General features: G+C 49.0%; 1 protein-coding gene across 1 annotated transcript in view; it reads right to left on the bottom strand.

Annotated features, from left to right (window-relative positions):
* Positions 1–16,071, bottom strand: part of CTSC (cathepsin C) — a 39,107-nt gene that overhangs the window by 14,548 nt on the left and 8,488 nt on the right. The window contains exons 3-4 of the mRNA XM_077341409.1: positions 9,707–9,873; positions 3,228–3,383 (exon numbers count right to left, since the gene is read on the bottom strand). Coding sequence (XP_077197524.1) covers positions 3,228–3,383; positions 9,707–9,873 — 323 coding nt within the window. The remainder of the gene's footprint in view (positions 1–3,227; positions 3,384–9,706; positions 9,874–16,071) is intronic.

Here is a 16,071-nt window from a genome sequence, read left to right on the forward strand (position 1 = left end):
ACTGTTGTCATAAAGAAGAAGAAGAGTTGGTTCTTATAGGCTGCTTTTCTCTCCCCAAAGCAGTCTCAAAGCGGTTTCCAATCGCCTTCCCTCCCTCTCCCCACAACAGACACCCTGTTAAGTGGGTGAAGCTGAGAGAGCCCTGAGATTACTGAAGAAGAAGAAGAGTTGGTTCTTATATGCTGCTTTTCTCTACCCGAAGGAGTCTCAAAAGCGGCTTCCAATCACCTTCCCTCCCTCACCCCACAACAGACACCCTGTGGGGTAGGTGAGGCTGAGAGAGCCCTGACATCACTGCTCTGTGAGAACAGCTCCATCAGGGCTGTGGCAAGCCCAAGGTCACCCAGCTGGCTACACGTGGGGGAGTGCAGAATCAAACCCAGCTTGCCAGATTAGAAGTCCGCGCTCATAACCACTACACCAAGCTGTCTCTCCCTGACCCAGAGCTACATTGGCATTGTAGAGGCCGCTACATCTCTTGCTGTAGGACTGGGTTGGATATGGTGGTGGTAAGGTGGTGATTCTGTATTCTGGGGGCTGTCAAGAAATCCCAGGGTTTCATGAAACCCTGGTCGAGAAGGCTTTCCCGTCAACGACAATACCCCCCGAATGCTGTTTTCAGGCTCAAAAAGACCCGTAACTTTCACCACGGTGCCCTTACAAGTCCGTACCCATCCGCAAAGGAGCCTGCCCAAAGCACCGGAAGAGACTCCCTGTAACTCTGAGGTTACAAAACCCGCAGCAGCCCGAGTACATCAGAGGAATGCTGCAGCTTGTGTATGACAGACCCCTGCCAAGATTCCATTTCGGAGGTTAAAGAGAGAGCTGCCGGGCAGAGCAGAGCGGAGAGTCTGCTGCAATCACAATGCCAGTCACACGGGCTGGTTTGCAGCATTATACTTGAGTGCTTAACAGCCTGGAACTTTCTGGACCCCGCGCTCCTCTTTGCTAGGAAATTGCCTTCGGCGATGGACGCCATCCAGCCGCAGACACCAAAGAACCAAAATGAGACTTAATGCGGCTGTCATCGGGGGGGGGGGGGGGCTAAAAAGCGCTTCCCAGCAGCCGTTCCGGGAGAACGTTAACAATAGTTAAGGGGCGGCTGCCGGAGGAGGTTTGTCCTTGTCTGCTTACCACTAAGCCTCTGCTAAAGTGCGCCATTTAGCCGCAGAATGCATTCGGGGGCAGGCAAAGCTCGCCCTGCGCGATCGTTTCCCAAAAGTCACGGCGGCTCGGCAACCGAAACATTCGGCGCGCGTAGTGGGAAGCCCAGGTCTGCAAAGTGCGTGCAGACACGGTTGCCCTTAAAGGACACCTTCCCTCAACAGACTTTTAAAACCGCAAAGAGACACGGGATCGGAGGCCCACACAACCAAAAGAGGGAAACAGGGACTGCCTCGTGCCCTATGCCCCCCCGCAGAGTTTTACGCTCTGTGGGTACAAACTTGTTGATCGTACGCAGCCCCCGAGAAGCAGGTCTGGCCTCAACCAGGGCCAGGGCCTTTTTGGTCCTGGTCCCTAGCTGGTGGAATGAGCTCCCGGGAGAGCTAGGGGTCCTGCAGGAGCTTTCGGGTTTCTGCAGGGCTTGCAAGACGGAGCTCTTCCGCCAGGTTTATGGTTGAGGCCAGCGCACCAAAAAAAGAGCTGGACCCCACCCCCCCATGGCTTATTCTGGAAAATAATTGATCTATCGACCCCTTCTTGCCCCTTGGCTTAAGTGGGGCCGGGTTTAGGTTGAGTTTTCCCGCCACTTGGTTATTCCGTATTCAGGTTTTTAGCTTTTGAGAATCTCTTGATGGTTTATGGGGTATTTTATTGGGTTTTTTATGTATCGTGTAACCCATCACGAGCCTTTTGGGAGTGGCGGGATAGAAACTTAATAATAATAATAATAATAATAATAATAATAATAATAATAATAATAATAATAATAATAATAGAAAGGGGCACAGAGAAGGAGCCCTCCATGCCTCTCACATCTAGGGCAGCCTTTTCCAAACCTTTGACCGTGGAGGAGCCCCTAAAATAACTTTTCAGACTTCAAGAAGCCCCGGAAGCGATGTCAGCTGGCCACGCCTCCTGCCACGCCCCCCCAGAAGTTACATGTCACTGGAAGTGACATCACCATCTGCATTAACAAGCAGGATAAAGGAGGACTATGGGGGGGGGGGAGGCAGAGTGGACAGGACATGGTTTAAGGCAGGAGTAAGTGTGTAGTCTCCGTTCCCTCCCAGACACAGAAACCACGAGAGAACTCATTCATGAGGAAGGGAGCAATGGAAGTGAATGATTCCCTAGCTTGTGGCCCAGACCATTAAGGCTGGAAGGGAAAGGACACAGGACCTGTCCAGAGCCCAGCAGACCCCTGGTTGGGAATCCCTGCCTTGGACCGTTCCACAAGGATTGCAGATGGATCTGTTTCGCCAGGCCTACGGATGAGGCCTAAAAAACATCTGGCCTGCCGACCTCCATGGCAGTAGGGCTGATCCTGTGTTGAGCAGGGGGTTGGACTAGATTGCCTGTATGGCCCCTTCCAACTCTATGATTCTTCAGTGGGGAAGTCTTCCGAACCAGCCTGACAGGGGGCGATGAACGCCAAACTGGTACAATGTATGTTCAACCGAGATGAGAATCTTAATTAATTTCTTGTTTATTGTTTTGACTTATGGCCTGCCACTCTCGTAACTGGCTTGTGGCGGGTCACAACAGTCCGTGTTAAAAGCCCCATTAAAACACTTCCGGACATTCATCCAATACAGAACAGACTCCTAAAACGTTTAAAAACCATGGCGGTCTACAACCCACTCATCCCCCCCCCAAAAAAAACAAAATCTAGTACAGGAATGGGAGGAGGAAGCACAGATCACATAGCAGGTGCTTATGCTCTTAACACTGGGGGACCCATCAGATCTTCCTCGCCACGCCGGCCTCAACCATAGACCTGGCGGAAGAGCTCCGTTTTGCAGGCCCTGCGGAATGCTGAAAGCTCCCACAGGGCCTGCAAAACAGTTCTGGGCAGAGAATCTGACTCATGTGGCTGTTTTATGTTATATTATCACAGCTCTGAAGACAACTGTGCAGGCTAGAGAGAACACTGTACTGTCACAAGTTCTATGTACTCTACAAGCAGCATCTCCTGAAAACACGCTCCTTGCTTTGGAAGAAAACACGAGAAGTCCCTAAATATCCAAGAGTTTTCATCTTCCAGGCAAGTAACAACTTCTTACTTTGGTATTCTGGACTTGAACCCTCCGGCTCTCTTATGGAAGTCTTCCAAGGTGAGCAATCCGTGTTCCCGATAAGTTGTCGCGGTCCAGGATTTCTGAACAGCATTGATTGCCTTCACAAAGTCCATACTGGAGACGTAAGGCCTTTTCATAGAGCTGGGGACACACATTAATATGTTTTAAAGTTTAGATCAAAGAACACATGGAATTTAGCTTGCCACAAGCAATATGATTATAGGCCCAACAGTAAACAAACACACCCCTCGGACTGAATCAGATCGCTGGTCAATTAAGGTCAGTGCTAGCTCCAAAACTGGCACATTCCCAAAACAACCAGTGGGCAAGAAAATAGCACGAACAAATAAAAAACAGTCTCATGAGGGCAATCAACAATATACAGTCCAATTAATCCACTGACACATAGCATAATATCTTTATTATCACAATCAAAGATCAGGTTAAAATAAAACAGACTTACACTATACACTCAAGGCTAATAAGCAATTTCAATGTAATACTGCATATATTAAAGATCCTTGTTCATTCTGGATCCAAATTTTGACAACCCCCCAAAAAAGAACACAGATTGAAGTAAAGAAACAAAGGGAAGCCATCACCACACACCCCACGGCTATGGAAAAGACACACCTGTATATTGGGCTATTTGCCTTCAGTCTCACTGAGATAGGCAGACTACAAATCACTACTTAAGTTGACAACTCGCTCCCTACCAGATTGGCCTTCCCTGGGGGTGTGCTGCCAATATAGAGTACTCTGCCAATGAGGGCCAACCAGTTAAAATTGCACTCTGCCAATGTTCACTCCCTACCTGGTTGGCCCACCCTGGATATGTGCAACCAATAAAGAGAGAGCACTCTGCCTATGAGGGCCAATCAGTTCAAACTGTACTCTGCTAATGAGGGTCAATCAGTTCAAATTGCACTCAGCCGATGAGGGCCAATCAGCTCAAAATGTATGCACACAACTCACTTCCTACCTGATTGACACCCACTGGAAATGCTCCCCCAATAGGAGATGGCCCTCAGACAGAAATGGCTTGCCCTGGTAGTTTAGGCCTAATTAGGAGGGGGGCGTGAGCCAGGAAGGGCTAATAAGGGTTCAGTTCTCCGCCTCCAATTTCCTACCAGTTTCAGAAGTTTGCTGAGTGGCAGAAGAGGCAGCGTCAGAACATGCCCTGATGCCAGTAAGTTGCCCCAGCATCATGACCTCACAAGATGGGGGGTGGGGGGATTAAGTTGCCTCCTAGGACAGCCTCTGTGTGTGGGGTGGGAGGCCCTGAAATGGCCCCTTGCTGGTCCTCTGGGAAAAGCCTTGACCTTGGGAATGTTTACTCATGAGTAAGTCATGTAAGACTTGCAATTTGCAACCTGAGAAGGGAGAAATGGGGGTAACAATCATAGGCAATTGCAGCTAGGGGTGGGGATACTGCTGATGTGGGTGGGACTGGGAAGTTGTACACTTTCCCTTTCCATATGGATATACCACCTTGGTCTTGCTGCGATTTTTCCAAGACCATCCCAACAAAGCAAATTTGAGATCAACAGCATGGAATGTGGGGAGATTGTTGATGTACCATAAGGCTATGGGGATGGGGGGGGGGAGCCACTGCTTCCCAGTAGCACGTTCCCAGTAGAAGAAGAGTTGGTTTTCACTATCCAAAGGAATCACAGAGTGGCTTATAGTAGCCTTTCCTTCCTCTCCCCACAACAGACACCCTGTGAGGGAGGTGAGGCTGCAAGAGCTGAGATAAACTGCTCTGTGAGAACAGTTTCTAACAGGACTGTAACTAGCCAAAGCTCACCCAGATGGGCCAAGGTCAAGCAGCACGTGGAGGAGGAGGGAATCAAATTGAGCTTGCCACATTAGAAGCTGCAGCTGTTAATGACTACACCAAGCTGTACAGATTGCCACTGCCTTAAAGAGATGTAGCTAGAGCACAGGCAGAAGCAGCTGTTGCAGGAGGAGGGTGTAAGTCTTTATTGACTTGCTTACTGACTGTTATGGGATATTTTTCCTTTAAATTTGGACCTTCTGGCCAATGGCTTCTGTGTGCAATCAAAGGAGGGAGACACTGAGGTATTTCCTACATTAAGAGGTGACTGTATGGTTAATAGGGTTGCAAATCTCTCTGTGTATGTGTGTGTGGAGTGCTACCTGTCCCAGTCCCAAGCAGCTCTTTCCTCCCGGGGAACTGATCTCTGCAGTCTGGAGAGGAGCTTTCATTCTGGGGGTTCTCCAGGTCCCACCTGGAGGGTGGCATCCCTGCACTTCCATGGGATATAAAGCCAGAGACTCCCCCCTCCCAAGTAGCCCTTTTCTACAGGGGGACTGATCTCTGTTGCCTGGAGGTGACCTGTGATTTCAGCAAATCCCCAGGTCCCAACTGGAGACTGGCATCCTGCAACCTCCCTGGGGCACAGTGCCACACAATCATCCCCCCTCCCCCCCCCCCCCAAGCAAGCCCCTGCATCTCTGGGAGCCTGGAGATGAGTTGTCCGTTCACAGTCCCCCCTCCAAAACAGCCATTTTTACCTGGGGAGATGATCTCTCTAGTCTGCAGGTGATCTCCAATTCTAGATTTCCAGGCTGCACCAGAACCTAAGAGCCAGTTTGGTTTAGTGGTTAGGAGTGTGGACTTCTAATCTGGCATGCCAGGTTCGATTCTGCGCTCCCCCAAATGCAGCCAGCTGGGTGACCTGATAAAGCTGTTATGACCGAGCAGGAATATCAGGGCTCTCTCAGCCTCCCCTCCCTCACAGGGTGTCTGTTGTGAGGAGAGGAAAGGGAAGGTGAATGTAAGCCGCTCTGAGACTCCTTCGGGTAGAGAAAAGCGGCATATAAGAACCAACTCTTCTTCTTCTTCAGTATTATCAGGGCTCTCTCAGCCTCCCCTCCGTCACAGGGTGTATGTTGTCGGAAGAGGAAAGGGAAGGCAAATGTAAGCCGCTTTGAGACTCCTTCGGGTAGAGAAAAGCGGCATATAAGAACCAACTCCTCTTCTTCCCCTGGAGGTTGGTGACCCCTGGGCCAGGAATGTTCCTTGAGGTTTGTAGGCAGAGTCTCAGAAGTCCAGGCGAGAGCTTTTGCCATGTAGGAAGGCTACAGTATAGGTGTGCATCCTAGTGCCCAATGCTTCCCTAGGTGCAATGGACTTTGCCTCTAGTAACAAATATTTTTTTCTAAGATTCTACATCTCCCCCCCCCCCGGTTGATTTAGATGGGGAGAGGGGAGGAAGCAGGCGTGCTTGTTCTGATTCTACAATCCTCAGCAGCAGCTTCATATTAAAATTCAAGGCCTCGAGAGCTCTCCCAATCACAGATCCTCTCACATAATGTCGGAAGCTTGATGGGGTGGAAGAAGAGAGGGGGTCACAACGAGGGACCTTGTGCGAGCGTTCATTTAAGCAGCTGAGCCTTTTTGCCTATTTGGCGCTGAAGTGGCTGCGAGCAGCACTCAACGCTGCCAGTTTGGCAAAAGGGTGTCCGTTTGAACCCCCTGCAGCCCGATGTGTCACTTGGGTTCTGATACGGACTGGGACCTGCCAAAATCTCTGGATTTCAAGACTCAAACCGGCTACGCTAAAGGCAGTTCTGTGTGCAAGGAGACTTGAGGACGGCTTCTGTGAAAGACCTCCAGAGCCATTTCGTAGGTTGCTGCTCAGCAAGGGGAGTTTATGGCACCCCCAGATTTCTGCAGACTGGCCAAGAGCCAAGCAGAAGCCTCAAGCACAGTCCTTCAAGGCCATACACGGTCAGGGTCCAGTGTACCTGAGGGATTGCCTCCCCGCCTATGCCACCAACCAGTTAAGGATCCCTGGCCCTAAAGAAGTCTGCCTGGTCTCGACCAGGGCCAGAGCATTCTCTGTCGTGGCCCCCACCTGGTGGAACGAGCTCCCGGATGAGATCAGGGCCCTGACGGAACTTAAACAGTTCCGCAGGTCCTGCAAAAAGGAGCTCTTCCACCAGGCATTTGGTTGAGACCAGACGTAATCAACAGCGACTGAAAGGCCCCTGCTCCCCCTCAGAAGTCCACCAACATACTCTGGACCTGTTTGTATTGTTGCATTGTTGTACTGCCTATATTATTTATACTGTTACATTGTTATACGGTTACACCCATTAGTTATTATTGTAAAGTTATTCACATGTTTATAGATTGTTTTATGTACTGTTGTTGTTCTTATGTAAACCGCCCTGAGCCCCCGGGGAGGGCGGTATATAAATATAATAAATAAATAAATAAATAAGAGTCTCCTATGGTCCTGAAGCTTCCAGTTTGACTGCAGTTTCCCTGTTTTGGAAGAGAACCCCAAGATGCACATTTTGGGGTCCAAGGTGAGTGGCAGAGTTCACCTATCAGCAGCAGAAAAAGAGCATGAGTCAACTGGCTCCTTGAAGGCTAACAAAATCTATGACCGGGTAGGAGCTTTCGTGAGTCACCGCACTTCTTCAGGCATCTGAAAAAGTAATCGGTGAGTCGCAAGAGATTCGACCCTGCCACGATTTTTGTTAATCTTTACGGTGCTGCTGGATTCTTGCTGTTTTCTGTTTGTAGTCCAGTATGACTGTAGACACATTTCTCTCCTAGAATTCGGCACAGTCCAAGACAGCAGGCCTGTTCCACATCAAATAACGTCCAAACATAAACGAAATCAATTGGCCAGGAGCGGGATCTTCTTCACATTTATTGAATGTATAAGCAACCAGAACGGAGTTCCGGGTATTCGCTTTCTAATTCTTCCTCAGTGGTTGCAAATTTTTGTCTTAGTATCCCATACAACCTCTTGCGGCGCAGAGCGGTAAGGCAGCCGGCATGCTGTCTGAAGCTCTGCCCATGAGGCTGGGAGTTCAACCCCAGCAGCCGGCTCAAGGTTGACTCAGCCTTCCATCCTTCCGAGGTCGGTAAAATGAGTACCCAGCTTGCTGGGGGGTAAACGGTAATGACTGGGGAAGGCACTGGCAAACCACCCCGTATTGAGTCTGCCATGAAAACGCTAGAGGGCGTCACCCCAAGGGTGCTTGCAGAGAGGATACCTTTACCTTTACCTTTACCCCATAGGCAATAGCTCTTCAGTAAAGGGGTTACTTCCTCAATTGTGCCCCACAGTTGAGCACAATTGAGGAAGTGATCCCTTTACCGAAGAGCTGTTGCCTATGTTATATGCTTTAATTTTGCAATTGAAATTGATGGCGATTAAGATATTAAGACAAAAATTTGCAACCACTGAGGAAGAATTAGAAAGCGGGACCGAATACCCGGGACCCTGTTCTAGCTGCCAGAACATCCAATAATCAGGATCATAGTCAATAAATTTGAAGAAGATACCGCTCCTTGCCAACTGATTTTGTTTACGTTCGGACGCTATTCCTTGTGAAATCAAAGGTGCTTTGTTTGCAAGGACTGTTCCACATCAAACTCTTCTCCTTGGATTCTCTAGTGTAAGTTTCTCTGAAACACAAAGGCTGTCCCATCTCCGAATTGAGAAACAGGTAAACAAGCTCCATGGTTTCTATTAACTCTGTGATATGTTATCAGGCTCAATTTAAAGTACTGGATATCATTGTATGCAAAGTCCTTCTTTCACAGTCTTGGACAGGATTGCTCTGACAGGATTGTGCCGTGAGAACGGCTCGATCAGGGCTGTGACTAGCCAGCCAGCTGGCTGCATGTGAAGGAGGAACAGGGAATCAAACCCAGCTCACAAGATTAGAAGCCACTGCTCTTAACCACTACACCATTCTGATTTGGCTTCACTTCTGTTTCTTTACCCTTGGTTGGTTCTACACATCCAAGTCTTATTTCATTGTTACTTGGATGTCCTGTCCTGCTGCTTTTATTGACTCGCTCGGTGTAATGCACCTGGAGTACCCCAGTTAGTATAAGCAACATCCTTATCCATGGTTCCTCTATATATTTGTGAAACAGCCTGGGGGTGGGACATGTCCGGCTGTCCAAGTTGGAATAGCAAAGCTGGCTGCACCCTGATTGGCCCTGCCCCTGCAGCTCCCGCCCTCTGTCCCTGGACTCTAGCCTCTTTGCTCTCAGACACGCCTCAGTGCCTGGAGCCAGCAGCAGGTAAGGGGAGAGGGCCCTGGGCAAAGGGTCGTGGTGGAGGGCTTGCTAATGAGGCCCTCTTGGCCTGCTAGGTTGGGCCTGCTAACGAGGGCCTCCTGCCTGCTAAGGAGCTCTATCCTGGGCCTGCTAACAAACTGGCCAGCCCCCACCCGTCCCACTTGATCCAGCTGCGAGCTGTGGCCCAAAGCCACCTTAAGCTGCCTGGCTGGGGGCCAGGGGAGGGAGCCCTTTCAAGGCCCATTCTTAGGAACGGGCTTTGAAGCTAGTAAATAAAATAAATCGAGATCCGTTTTCCAGCTAGCACGACACAAAACTGCATTTCCCAGACACATGCTATTGGAAGATATAATAAAGGCACTGGATAGCTCCCCCTTTTGCTCACCTTCCATAGGCTGGTAAAACTGGCTGCGGATCTACATGAACCCCAGCAGCTGAAGGGGAGATCTTCTGGCCAGTGAAACATGCCCAGTTGTGACCCAAGACATCGTGCACCCATCCTGGCATCGTCTCGTTACAGTAAGAGATTGTTTTCTCATGACTTGTGACATACTGGAGGAAAAAGAAAAACAGAACAGATTTTACATGTGCAGAATAGGTGTATACACAGAAGATGGGCTGCAGTCATTGGTTTTTCACCTCACACCGGAAGTGCACACCCATTTCCTGCCAGCCATTTTAGCGGATTGTTTTGCTGCTCCCCAGGAAAGGAAGGAGGGAAATGGGCAATTAAAATGGCTCAGTGCTATTTAAAGCTAAGAGCTGAAGGGCAGATCACCCTGCTCAGTTTAACTGGCTCACACCCAATCAGACAAAAGGTCTGGATCTGATAACCATCTTCAAGTATTTAAACGGCAGAGTTCTCTCTTGCCCCAGAGGGACAGACCAGAACAACTGGGATGAAATTAATGCAAAAGAAATTCCATCTAAACATCAGAAAGAAGCTCCTGACAGTCAGAACGGTTTCTCAGTGGAACAGGCTTCCTCGGGAGGTGGTGGGTTCTCCATCCTTGGAAATTTTTAAACAGAGGCTGGAGAGCCATCTGACGGAGAGGCTGATTCCGTGAAGGCTTAAGGGGGTGGCAGGTGACAGTGGATGAGCGATAGGGTTGTGAGTATCCTGCACAGTGCAGGGGGTTGGACTAGATGACCCAGGAGGTCCCTTCCAACTCTATGGTACTATGGATAAGGTTCAGGGTGAATGGCTCCTCCGAATCTGGGTTTGGGGAGGGGGTCGCAAACTTGCCAAATTCATGATGCATTTGGGGTCCATGCCCATCTGTACTATGTTGCAGCCCCAAGCTTATCTAAAGCTGCTGGAAGCTACTCAGTTCCTCTTCGGGGACATGTTCCAACCACAGAAGGGCAGTTACCGACAGCGCTGACTTTACGATCTAAATTCCACCCTTCTGCCCACCACCGGGGCCTAACACTTATCTAATACGCCATTCAAAATCAAAATAAGGCTGCAGGCAAAGGAAAAGAGAAAAACAGAGAGGAGCCCAGCCCTTATATCTTGGAGTAAGCTACCTACGTGCATGATAATGGAGTGATGCTACATTTTACGGGGGTAATAAAACGGCAGCTCATTTGTTCGGTCTTAAGTGCTCTTCTAAACTGGGGGGGTGGGGGGTTGCTTTATACTGGAAGGCAGGGGAGACATGCCAAAAAGGCCGAAACACAAGCCTTATAGGAATGACTGCGATGCCATTCTGGTTTCTCTTCAGATCGCATAAATCTTTCGCTTTTTACTCTCCGGCTGGCATAACCCATCTGATCATATGGAACTAGGGAGTTGAGCAAGCAGCGGGGAGCCCCTAGCCATTAGCCAAGCTATAAAGCTCAGTGGAAATGGGAGCCCCTAGCCATTAGCCAAGCTATAAAGCTCAGTGGAAATGCAATCATAAGTATTTGCAGCATTCTAAGGTCCTCTGTTTAGGGCTTGTCTGAGGGTGAGCATGCAGAAGGCCAAGCGCTCGGCGTAACCTACCTCACAGGGCTGTTGTGAGAGTAGAAATGGGAGGGAGAGCCATGCATGCTGCCTTAACCTCCCCGGGGAAACCAGCAAGATAAAAATGTCTGAGGGTGAGCTTGCAGAAGGCCAAGCGCTCGGCGTAACCTACCTCGCAGGGCTGTTGTGAGGGTAGAAATGGGAGGGAGAGCCATGCATGCTGCCTTAACCTCCCCGGGGAAACCAGCAAGATAAAAATGTCTGAGGGTGAGCTTGCAGAAGGCCAAGCGCTCGGCGTAACCTACCTCGCAGGGCTGTTGTGAGGGTAGAAATGGGAGGGAGAGCCACGCATGCTGCCTTAACCTCCCCGGGGAAACCAGCAAGATAAAAATGTCTGAGGGTGAGCTTGCAGAAGGCCAAGCGCTCGGCGTAACCTACCTCGCAGGGCTGTTGTGAGGGTAGAAATGGGAGGGAGAGCCATGCATGCTGCCTTAACCTCCCCGGGGAAACCAGCAAGATAAAAATGTCTGAGGGTGAGCTTGCAGAAGGCCAAGCGCTCGGCGTAACCTACCTCGCAGGGCTGTTGTGAGGGTAGAAATGGGAGGGAGAGCCATGCATGCTGCCTTAAACTCCCCGGGGAAACCAGCAAGATAAAAATGTCTGAGGGTAAGCTTGCAGAAGGCCAAGCGCTCGGCGTAACCTACCTCGCAGGGCTGTTGTGACGGTAGAAACGGGAGGGAGAGCCATGCATGCTGCCTTAACCTCCCCGGGGAAACCAGCAAGATAAAAATGTAAGCAACTGCTAACATAGCCAGAGAAAAAGGATACCGAAGCATTGCAGGAAGGACCAATTCATCAGACACGCCCACACCTTTTAATGGAGAAAGGACCCAAATTCTGTGTGTGGGTGTTTGAGGGGGGGGGGGTGTACATTTCATGGCCATAGGACACTTGGCCATGTCCTGCCAATATGAGCCTCTTCTCCTAAGCAGTGAAACAAAAGTCCGTTTCAGCTGTGAAGCACACAACCCTACCCTTTTCCTGAATTCCTCTAACAGGCCTATGATGATCCTAAGGTCAGCCAACTGGCTGCAAGTGGAGGAGCGGGGGATCAAACCCAGCTTGCCAGATTAGAGGCTGCAGCTTTGCCACTACACCTAGCTGGCTTCATAGGTACAATCCACGTGCAGTGCGCTCTTGATTTTTCTTTACACGCGCACTGAGCAACTCCCTGTTGCATTCAACACACGTACAGCCGAATACATGCCGGAAAGCCCAGGGTTATTCCAGTACTAGTCCCTGGTTTAATTTGTAAAGTGAACACACACTGGCTTTTTCTTCCGAACAGCTTTACGCACACACACAGACACATGCAGTTTGTACATGTGTTCGCTGTTCACAGGTAATCAGGGATTATATTGCCAACCACTTAAGAGCTACAGGAACTCTGCCTGGAAAGCAATTCTGAGAAGCCAGCTACTAATTGGTACCACTGACACTCAGCATGCTGTACAGTGAATTAAATTTAGATTAAGTGTGTCTGCCCTGCCTGGGATAGACCAGGGTAGCTTTCTCTCATCAGATCTTAGCAGCCAGGGTCAGGTCTGGTTAGGAGCTACATTGGGATTTTCCAACCAGGGTTTTTTAATACCCTGGAAAGGTTTATTCCTGAATGGGTGTTAATTCTTAATGTATTTTAAATTTGTTGAACGTTTATTGGGTCATATGACCGCATATGCTCATGTTGACTTGCCCCCAGAAATGGCCAAAGATGGGCCTGGAGGGGCCCCGGGTGGGCGTGCCCACAGCTCTGCTTTCCAACCAAATTCTGCATGTTCGCACCATTTCTGGCGTTTCTCAAAGCCTGAAGAATGTTTCAGGAGTTTCTTGACTGTAAAAGAATTGAGAAAGGCTGAGCTAGATAGTAGACCTCCAGCTGATTTGTTTGAACTCAGGAGCTGGAGAAGGATTCTGTGGATGGCAAAACTCACAAACAAGGAAATTCTAGAGCGCATAAAGCCCAATATATCACTGGGAGGCAAAATCACAAACTCTAGCTCACTTACTTTGGCCATATCATGCGATTCAACTCAGTGGAGAGAGCAATTATGATAGGACTAAAAAGGTAAAATTATCTCCTGTGCAAGCACCGGGTCATGTCTGACCCTTGGGGTGACGCCCTCTAGCGTTTTCATGGCAGACTCAATACGGGGTGGTTTGCCAGTGCCTTCCCCAGTCATGACCGTTCACCCCCCCCCCCAGCAAGCTGGGTACTCATTTTACCGACCTCGGAAAGATGGAAGGCTGAGTCAACCTTGAGCCGGCTGCTGGGATCGAACTCCCAGCCTCAAGGGCAGAGCTTCAGACTACATGTCTGCTGCATTACCACTCTGCACCACAAGAGGCTCTTTATGATAGGACTGGTCAGTGATACGATACGATACGATAACATTTATTGTATGTAGCCAAAGGCCATTACAAAACACAATTAAAACAATATGGCACAAATATAAACAAATAAAACAATATTTCTCCAATATTGTGTACCTAAAAATGTAAACATGGACTACTAAGTTACAATAAAAGAGATAAAATGGTGTATCAAGGTGGAGGCTCCTGTAAAAATGCATTGGCTCGAATCCTCCTGGCAGCCAGAGCAAAAAGTGCCACCCTATAAGAGATATAGGGGTCGACATCTGATAACAGATAGGTGACTTTGTTAAAATCAGAAATAGGGTGAGAGTTTGGTAATAGCTTGGCAAGGAATTTGCCCCTGGGTTCGGAGTACAGGGGACAAGCCAAGACATAGTGGGGCAGGTCCTCCACAGATGGATTTCCACATATGCACAGGCGTTGGGCTGTGGGTATTCGGAGATATCGCCCAGAGAGACTGGTCAGTGGTAAAAGGAAGCCAGGCTGACAAAGAACACGGTGGTTAGATATGATCTAAATGGATACCGGCCAGAGCATTCTACAACTAAAAGAAGCAGTGCAGAATTGAAAAATGCATTGACCGTTGACTCTGAGTCGGACATGATTGAATGATCGTCGTCATCATCATCATCCCTCCAAAGAATACCAGGGTAGTGACCACAGAGGTAGACAGCAGCAAACCACCCCCTAAACATGTCTTTCTTTGAAAACCCTACAAGGTTGCCATAACTCAGTTTATTTATTTATATTTCAATTTATCTACTGCTGCTCTCCCAGTGGGCTCACGGCAGTTTACAACAATAAAAGAATAAAATACAATAAAACCCCATAAAATCCTCCCTTATAGCCACAAAGGCGGCAGGCGATAAATAATCCATCTAGTTATTCCTATGCCCTCCCTTCTCATCCAGCCAGAGTTGTGACGTGAAGGCAAAAAAAAAAAAAAAAAAAGAGAAAAGTGTGTTTTGCCTTTTTGCCAAACAACTAGCTTTCTGCATGCAGGGAGCCCTGCTTGGAGGAGCATCCCTCCATGCAAGCGCCCCAATTATATCCTGAAGTGGGGCTCTCTCACAAAGGGCCAGCTCACAACACCGCAAAAGTGTCCATAGCTTTTGTGTAACAGAGCCAGGGGTGTGTTTTTGAGCCACGGCCACTCCAAAGACAGCCGCAAAGGGCTTGTCACAAATCAGAACCCCAGATCTGTCCCAATGCTTCATCAGCAGAGCCCAAAACATCAAGGGAAACCTTTGCACTGAAGACTGGCAGAGGGGGATGTTTACCCTGCTCCAACTCTTTGCTGACAGCTGACTTATTAAGCTGCAGAGATAAGGCAGCTGAAATGGCCAGAGCAAATATCAGGTTTCTTGGGCTGCTCAGAAAGTCCTTAAAAGTTTAGCCAAATATATATATATATATCCTTGTTTCAGAATCTGTGTTGTTTTGACAGGAATGGCACTAAGTGTTTCTATCTATCTGCTGAAGAGGACATCAGATCACCCTTAGCTGGGCCTAAACGTGTTAAAAAACAAACTTCACTAGATACTAAACCCATTGCTGGCACTATAATTTTTCATCCAGGGCTTGAAGCTGAACAGCCGACCGCTCTGCTTGTGCGGAACTGACACGGGGAGGGCCTTGAACCTCGCAGACACCTGACGGTTGCAGAGGTGAGAATCGGCATAGGCTGCCAGCCAGGGATGGGACCTGCTATTAGGGCTTGGAAGTCTAAAATAAATGCCTTGCCTTGCTGGAGGAGACTATCTTGTCTAGACAGATGTCTCTGGGAGGCTTAAGAAGGCATGGAGATCTCTACAAGGAGATTGTGAGTGATTAATAATTGGCCAGGGGGAGGTGAGCAAGCCAGCCAGTTTCGAGAAGAAGATTCTACACTCTGTTCTCCTCCGTTATGTGAAAGAGTCTAATCTGTTCTGTCGCTAAACCTGCAAGATTTATGAGTGGGTTCACATTGGGAAGAACAAGAGCTGTTTTTTGTACCACATTTTTCTCTGTGTCTCAGAGCAGCTTACAGTCGGCTTGCCTTCCTCTCCTCACAACAGGCACCGCGGGGTTGGGGGAACTCGCAGAGAACAGTGACTGATCCAAGTTCACCCGTCAGGCCTCATGTGTCTCAAAGTGACTGAAGATGAAGAGTTAGTCCTTATATGCCGCTTTTCTCTACCCGAATGAGTCTCAAAGCGGCTTACAATCACCTTCCCTTTCCTCTCCCCACCACAGACACCCTGTGAGGCAATGCAAGGCAAGGGAGCTCTAAGAGAACTGTGAATAGCCCCAGGGGCTGTTCGCATAAGTCAGTTCTCTCAGAGCTCCCTCTCACCCACCTATCTTGAAGGGTGTCTGTTGTGGGG

Source organism: Paroedura picta, chromosome 6 (genome assembly GCF_049243985.1).
Source record: "Paroedura picta isolate Pp20150507F chromosome 6, Ppicta_v3.0, whole genome shotgun sequence".
Classification (NCBI taxonomy): Eukaryota; Metazoa; Chordata; class Lepidosauria; order Squamata; family Gekkonidae; genus Paroedura; species Paroedura picta.